Here is a 7,839-nt window from a genome sequence, read left to right on the forward strand (position 1 = left end):
GGCCCCGTCCCGCGTTCTCCCTCCGCACAGCCCTACGCACGAGACACAACTTCTACCCATTTTACAGAAAAGGAAACTGGGGCTCAGGCGGTGCCCTGACCGGCCGGCTGGGCGATGGGGAACTTGGGTGCAGGCCCAGAGCCTGTGCCGGGCAGAGCAGCTTCTGGAAACGAGGCGGGACCGTGGCGCTGGGAGGCCGCAGGAGCACCGGGCCTTTGAGGGACAGAGACCAGGCCCAGGGGGGCGGGCGAGGTCGCGAGGACTGGGCACTGAGGCCCCTGGCACCCTGAGGCCGGGTCTGGGCAGACCACGTCCTGCACGTCCTGGCCCAGGGCTGCCCAGCCAGGGAGCGTCCTGAGCAGCGTTTTGGGGTGGGGGAGGTAGGCAGGATGGGCCCCGGGACAGCCCGGGGTCAGGGGCCTCCCAGCACCGGCCCGAGCCCCTGACCTGCAGGAGCTTGTCTGTCACCTGACGGGGGTGAGACACACGTGGGAGGCCAGGGTCGGAGGCCAGAGGCCGGCTCCTCTCCCGGGTCCCGACTCCAAGGTTGGCCCTCGGGGCCGGCCTTCAGCGTGTGTGGGTTCGCCCCAGCCCCAAATCTCCTCTCCTCCTGCACAGTCTCCGAGGTTCTGGGGCTGGAGCGGGACACAGCCTGGACCCCCACAGCACACGGGTTCCGGGGGGGGCGGGCAGCGTCGGTGACTAAACGAATAACCCCAGCCTGGCTCTGACCTTGAAGTTCACGGAGGGGCCCTGGCCGACTGCCCGCTTCTCCTGAGAGCCACCTGGAGGTCAGGCATCCGCGGGGACCAGGGCCCGGGGACCAGGGCCGCCCACTGTCCTGGCGCTGTGACGCCCTGGGCGACCTGCCCTGGACACAGCCCCTGCCGCCCTCAGCCAGCCCCGGGCGGGAGCTCAGCCGCCCGAGCCCACCGCGGCCCGAGGGCGCCCCCTGGTGGCCACCAGAGCTCTCCCACGGAACCGGGCCTCACTCGTCCTGCCCTCGGCGCTGGGTGACTTCTCTGACCCCAGCGCCCACCCAGTGGGGACACAGCAGCCTGAGGAGGGGGGCCCTCAATTACAGCAACTCCATGAACCGGGGAACCCTGTCAAGGGAGGCCCCCGCGCCCCACCCCTCCCCCTGCGTCGCCGAGCAGCCAGCCTGGCCCTTCCAGTGACCGAAGGGAAGCAGGGGAGGCCAGGGCAGGGTCCAGGCCCCCAGGACCCTCTGTGCTGGGCCTGACCCTACACAAGGGCAGCCTCGCCTCGCTGTCCCCACCCAGACCCTCTGGCCCGTGTCTGGACGGCCTGCAGGCCCAGCCGCGCTCCCTGCTTCCCGACCGGCCCTCTGCCGCCTCCGGACACGCCGCCACGGAGCGCCCCGCCCGCAGACGCGGGTCACGCCACGCGTAAGTGCTAAGGTCCGGACCCAGGTCTCCGCGCCTCCCACCAGCCAGACCCCCAGGACCCGGCTCCGGCGGCCGCCTACCTGGATGCCCTCGATGCGCTCGGTCACCACGTAGGCGTGGTGCATGGCCACCAGCGGGACCTTGACGCCCGCCATCCGGCCCACCGCGTCCGCCCACACTCCTGCGGGCAGAGGCGACCGGTCAGCTCCGCTGGCACCCTGTCTGCCCGACCACGGATCCCCCCGGCTGGCCCACCTGGGCCCTCCCCCCAGAGAAAGGCCGGGGTTCGAGGGCAGCCGGTGTGGCCGCTCGGAAGCCGGGACCCATCCCACCTGCACAGTTGACCACGCAGGGCGTCTGGATGGCTCCGTGCTCCGTCTCCACGGCCGCCACCCGCCGCACCCCGAAGTCGTCCGTCCGCACGCGGATGCCCGTCACGGGGCAGTTCTCGATGACCTGGGCGTGAGAGGGGCTGCCACCTGGGGCGCTCGCACCCCATCCCGGCGGGACGGGGACCCCTGCTTCCTTCCGACAGGCCAGGCTTCGGCGACGCTCCCGGGAACGGGGCCACCACAGCCCCGGGAGCTACTCCTTCGCTGGGAGACCTCGTCCCCACTCACAGCGGCTCTTTCTCACAGAGTGACTTAAAAAGGGCTCATGTGACTAAAAGATGTTTGCGTCTACCGTGTGGTCTGTCCTCACGGTGGTAAAGGCCACAAGACGGCGGTGGGGAGGCAGCACTGGCCCAGCGGGGCCGCAGCCTCGGGGAGTGCAGGCGGGGAGGGGACACCCCAGGCCGGCTGCACAGCAGCGAGAATGGCGCCGGTCCCCCAGCCTTGTGCTCCCCGGCCTTAGCAGGAGGGGTGGGCTGGGAGCAGGGCACCCAGGCCGGTGGCCACCAGTACCTGTGCTCCCCGGGCAGTGGCGGCCCTGGCGAGGGTGGTGCAGGTGCCGGCGGGGTCCATGGTCCCGTCGTGCGGCACGTACAGGGTCCCGTACAGGTCGTCCACGTTCATCAGCGGGTACAGCGCCTTGGTCTCCGCGGGGCTCAGCACGTGGGACTCCACGCCGTAGGCCTTGCCCAGCTAGGGGCCGGGGGACAGGGACTGAGCCCTCGGGAGCGAGCCCTTCCGGCCACTGTCCTCCCCGCCTGGCTCCGAGGGTCAGCCCTGACCCCTCCTCCAGGAAGCCTTAGCCGGTCGCCACGCCCAGGGCCCAGGGCGCCCCAGCCGATGATACAGACGCCGCTGCCTGGCGTCTCCTGCCTCCACGGTCCCATTTCACAGGGGAGGGGACTGAGGCTCAGAGAGGCAGACTCCTCCCAGGTGGCCCGGCCACCAGGGGCAGCGCCAGATCTGTCAGGGCTCCCTCCCTGCAGGGCGCACCCCCCCACACCAGCCCCCACCCTGCAGGGCGCACCCCCCCACACCAGCCCCCACCCTGCAGGGCGCACCCCCCCACACGAGCCCCCTCCCTGCAGGGCGCACCCCCCCACACCAGCCCCCACCCTGCAGGGCGCACCCCCTCCACAAAAGACCCCCCACCCTGCAGGGCGCACCCCCCCACACGAGCCCCCACCCTGCAGGGCGCACCCCCTCCACAAAAGACCCCCCACCCTGCAGGGCGCACCCCCCCACACGAGCCCCCACCCTGCAGGGCGCACCCCCCCACACCAGCCCCCACCCTGCAGGGCGCACCCCCCCACACCAGCCCCCACCCTGCAGGGCGCACCCCCCCACACCAGCCCCCTCCCTGCAGGGCGCACCCCCCCACACCAGCCCCCACCCTGCAGGGCGCACCCACCGACATGAGCCTCTTGTACTCATCCAGGCGCTGCCGGTTGGACGCGATGAACAGGCCCCCGTTCTGGATCCAGCCCGTGTGCAGCCCCGTCTCCTCCTCCAGGTCGCGGCTCACCACGCGCCTCGTGTGGGCCAGCAGCTCCACCTCCACGTCGCTGGGCCGCAGCTGCCACAGCAGGCCTGGCGGGGCGGGGGCACCGTCGGTCCCAGCGTGGGGAGCTGCACCCCTCCCCCGGGCCAGGGCCCCGCGTATCAGGCAGCGCAGGCCCCTATCACAGACCACAGGCAGCCCCGAGAGGCCGGTGAGGAAATGACAGGGTCCAGGCTGCCTGAGGACGGCCTCCTGGGCCTCGGGCAGCTCGGGGTGACCCCAAAGGCTCCCTTTACAGAGCGCCTGCTGCGCCGGGTGCCGTGTGCCGGGTGCCATGTGCCGGGTGCCATGTGCCGGGTGCCATGTGCTAGGTGCCATGTGCTGGGTGCCGTGTGCCGGTGCCATGTACTGGGTGCCATGTGCCATGTACTGGGTGCCATGTGTCGGGTGCCATGTACTGGGTGCCATGTGTCGGGTGCCATGTGCTGGGTGCCGTGTGCTGGTGCCATGTGCTGGGTGCCGTGTGCCGGTGCCATGTGCCATGTACTGGGTGCCATGTGCTGGGTGCCGTGTGCCGGTGCCATGTGCCATGTACTGGGTGCCATGTGCTGGGTGCCGGGTGCCATGTACTGGGTGCCATGTGCCGGGTGCCATGTACTATGTGCTAGGTACCAGGTGCCATGTGCCGGGTGCCATGTGCTGGGTGCTGTGTGCCGAGGCCTGGGCTGAGCCGTCCCAGGGGGAAGGGCGGCCTCTGAGGTAGGGTTACTTTACCCAACGCCCTTCACCCACACAGCTGCCCCTGCAGAGCGAGTCTGGGAATGGAGGCCGGGTGAGGCCGAGACAGTGAGGGCCGAGGCTGCCCTGGCTGATGGAGGACAGTAGGGGGGGGGGGAGGGGCTGACGGGGCGGGGAGGGGCTGTGTGAGTGGCCTCAGGTCACCTCCCAACATGTGTGGTGCCTGAGGGCCTTCCAGCTCCGTGGTCAGGGACTCGCACTCATGCGGGTGATGCTGGTGGAGTTGGGAGTGTTTGTCCCTGGGAGCCGGGAGCCGGGAGCCGGGAGCCGGGAGCCGGGAGCCGGGAGCTGGCCCGGGTTGGGGCAGAAGGGCGACGGACGCCCTGTGACGGGCACTGGTTGGTTAGAAGAGAATCGCAGACACAGCTGGTGGCCCGGAGGACCCCGTCTGACCACCTGGATGGCCCTCCCCGTCCACCCTCCTGCCCCGGGTCCGCCCTCACCCAGGTGACGGTGCGGGAAGGGCTTCCGTTCTCTGAATAGACAGCTGGCTCCCAGCTCAGGTCTCAGCTTTGACCTCTGACCTCCGGGGTCCCACAGGCGGCGTCTGCTCCCTCCTCCCACCACAGCTTCAGAGACTCGGGGACAAGCAGGGCCCCAACCTGCCCCCCTCCCTGCTCCGCTCAGCTGCCTCTGGCCCGTGGTCCCGGCCTCTCGCTGAGTCTAGCCCCCCGCCCCCGCCCCCTCCCAGCGCCCCCTCCCTGCAGCCGGGCCCACCTGCGGTGTGCCAGGTGGTCCCCGAGGTGAGGCGCTCCCGCTCCAGCAGCACGGCGCTGCTCACGCCCAGCTTGGCCAGGTGGTACAGGGTCTGGCAGCCCAGGCTGCCCCCGCCGATGACCACCACGTCGGCCGTGCTGGGCAGGGGCCGGCTTGGGCCTCGGGCCGCCGCAGGGTCCCGGGCCTCCTTCAGGGTCCGCTGGTACGGCACGCTCTTCTCGGCGGCGGGGCCGGCCCCACTGGTCAGGGGACGTGGCCCCAGGCCCTGAGCAGGGCTCCGACGAGGGCGCGTGGCCGCCGCACGCAGGGCTCGGCCCAGCGAGGCCATGGCGACGCCAGGTGTCAGCGGCTCGGGGAGCTGGGGAGAGAGTCAGGCTGGCAGATGTGGACAGGCGCCGTGGGGGTGGGACCAGACGAGAGCCGGGGACTCTGCCCCCCAAGCTGTGCCCCCAGGCCCCCCTCCTGCCACAGCCTGTGTGTGCTCCTGCATCATCCGGCAAGGGCCCGCTGAGGCCTGGTGCACACATGTCAGGGCCTGGCGCACACATGTCAGGGCCTGGCGCACACATGTCAGGGCCTGGCGCACACATGTCAGGGCCTGGCAGGGCCCAGGGCACCACGGTGGGGGCCGAAGGTCCCGGCCAGCCCAGGGAGTGGAGAGTGGGCAGGGCTGTGCGTGGGCGGGGGAGCTCTGTTGGGGGGGGGTGGAGAGGAGCGGCCAAAATGAGACCTGGGAAGTGGGGTTACCCCTAGGAGAGGGCAGGGAGGACCGGAGGGGACCTGAGAACCAAGGACAAGGAAAAACTCGGGTCTCAGAGAACACAGGCAAGGACGGGGATGGGGAGGGGCTGTCTCAACAGCCTTGAGAGCCCCAGGCGCTTCCGGGGGGCGGGGCCTGGTGACCCCAGGTCTGGGGCTGCAGGGTGGTGCTGGGACAGGGGAGACAGTGACCTGGGGGGTGATGAGAACAGGGGTTGGGGCTGTGACGAAGGATGGGGTCACCTGGACACACAGCCAGGCGGGCGGGAGGGGGCAGGCGGTGCGCACGGGGAGCAGGGGTCACAGGGCAGGTGGCGGGCAGCCCTGAGGCAGGGACACGCGACCCTCCAGCCCGGCTCCCACACGACCCCTTGGGAAACTCCCCTCTCAACCCAGACACAGTCCTTTCTGCCTGGTCGGCCCCAACGCCCTCTGGGACCCGAGGCAGACGGTGAGGAGGGCAGTGATGTCCAGGCCGCTGGGCGTCAGGGCTCCCTCCTGCCTCCTCCCCTCACCAGGGTCCTCCCGGTGGACTTCAGGGCTCACCTAGGGCCTCTCCTCCTCCAGGAAGCCCTCCCAGACCTTCCCAGCCAGAAAAATCTCAAGATTCGGAGAACGTGACAGGGAGCCCCTCTCCTAAGGACAGAGGCGCGGAGAGGAGTCCCTGGGGTGGGCCAACCCTGCCCTGCCCTGCCCGCAGGGGGGAGCCCCGGCTAGCAGAGGGGCAGGGAAAGCGCGAGGGGTGGGAGTGATCCGAGGGTGGGGGTGAGCCGCGCCACCGCCATGAATCGTCAGGACGGGTGCCAACGGACTGAGAAAGGCAACGTCCATCGCGAGTGTGAGCCGTGTGCCGCCCGCCCGTGGCACGCGCCACGTTCAGCAGATGCTCTGAGGCCACTGCCATCCCGTTTACAGGGAGGCCACTGCCATCCCGTTTACAGGGAGGCCACTGCCATCCCGTTTACAGGGAGGCCACTGAGGCACGGGGAGGCTTAACTACGGCCCCAGGGCTGCTACGGGGCCCGGCGGGGACGCAGGTCCAGGCCTGTGCTTGGCGGGCTCTGCTGCCCCCTCCTGACCTCCGTCTGCAGGCGGCACAGGGCCTGGTGTGGGGAGGGGAGGCTGGGGCCCAGCCCGGTGACCCTCTCCCAGGGGGGCAACAGGGAGCTGTGATCTGACGGGCTTTGGGGGGGGGGGTTGGAGGTTGGGGCAGCGCCTCGCAGTCCTCCCCGCACCCCCCTGTGCCCCATGCCTGACGCCCACCTGCCCTCCTCCCGCAGGTGGCCCGCGTGCGGGGCGCACCCCTCGGCTGTGTCTGAACTCACCTTCCAGGAGCCTGAATGGTGTCAGTTGTGGAAAGCCGCCTCACGTGGGTGCCAGAAACTTTCCCGGCTGCGCACCTGCCCCCACCCGCCCCCACCGCCCCCACCCGCCCCCACTGCCCCCTGCCCAGCACCCCGCGGCCTCTGACCCGGCCTCCGCTCCCTGGGAGGCGGCCACCTGCCCCGCCCGCGCGCTGGCCAGTCCCGGCTCTCCACCTGGCCGGGCAGCGCCAAGTCCCTCCGCCTTCTGGTAACAGCTGCTCCAACATAAACCTGCTCCCCGGGGCCCCCCACAACCCCTCCCCACCCCAGAGTCGGCCACTCGCTGCCGGGGGTGAGGGTGCAGGACCCACGGGTGCGGAGTGAGAGCCACCACTTACCCTGAGCCGTAAGGGGGCCAGAGGAGCCCCTGGCAGGCTGCAGGATGAGGGGTGGATGGGGAGGTGCCTGGCCCGGCCCCGACCTGGTGGAGGGGGGCAGGGAGCTGGCCCAGGCCCCGCCACCGCACCGCGGCCGGTGGCCCCGCCCACCCAGCCCAACTATCGATCTATCGCAGCAGCCAGAGGCGGACAGATGTCCCCCAACTCCTGGCCGGCCCCAACCCCGCCCGCCGGGCAGAGCCTGGGCCCGCCCCTCCCCAGAGCGCCCGGCCCGCCTGGCGGCTTCTTCCTTCCTGGGCAGCCACAGCGGAACTGGGCCGCCCCGTCCCCTGGCCAGTCCCTCCGCGCCCCGCCCCTGACCCGCCCCCCGCCCCTGCCTGCCCCCTGCCCCGCCCCCACAGCAAGGCCAGTCGCTGCCCCGCCCCCTGCCCCGCCCCCGCAGCAAGGCCAGTCTCTGCCCCGCCCCTGTCCCGCTCCCCCTCCCCGCCTCCCACCTGGGACGCGCCGCCCAACAGCGGGCCGCTGGGGCCGCAGCCTGGAAGGCAGCTCCGAGGGCGGCAG

General features: G+C 71.3%; 1 protein-coding gene across 2 annotated transcripts in view; it reads right to left on the reverse strand.

Moving 5' to 3' along the window:
* The window catches only part of SARDH (sarcosine dehydrogenase), a 40,000-nt gene extending 32,591 nt beyond the window's left edge, over positions 1-7,409 (reverse strand). The window contains exons 1-6 of one of the 2 annotated variants that reach the window (XM_080669454.1): positions 7,279-7,409; positions 4,818-5,175; positions 3,213-3,391; positions 2,315-2,494; positions 1,742-1,865; positions 1,490-1,590 (exon numbers count right to left, since the gene is read on the reverse strand). In XM_080669454.1, coding sequence (XP_080525580.1) covers positions 1,490-1,590; positions 1,742-1,865; positions 2,315-2,494; positions 3,213-3,391; positions 4,818-5,145 — 912 coding nt within the window. In that variant the 5' untranslated portion in view covers positions 5,146-5,175; positions 7,279-7,409. Of the gene's footprint in view, positions 1-1,489; positions 1,591-1,741; positions 1,866-2,314; positions 2,495-3,212; positions 3,392-4,817; positions 5,176-6,901; positions 6,995-7,278 lie in introns of those variants that run through there. The other variant, XM_080669453.1, reaches the window with a different exon arrangement.
* Positions 7,410-7,839: the final 430 nt, after the last annotated feature.

This window comes from Plecotus auritus, assembly GCF_963455305.1.
Source record: "Plecotus auritus genome assembly, chromosome: 5".
In the NCBI taxonomy this organism is placed as follows: domain Eukaryota; kingdom Metazoa; phylum Chordata; class Mammalia; order Chiroptera; family Vespertilionidae; genus Plecotus; species Plecotus auritus.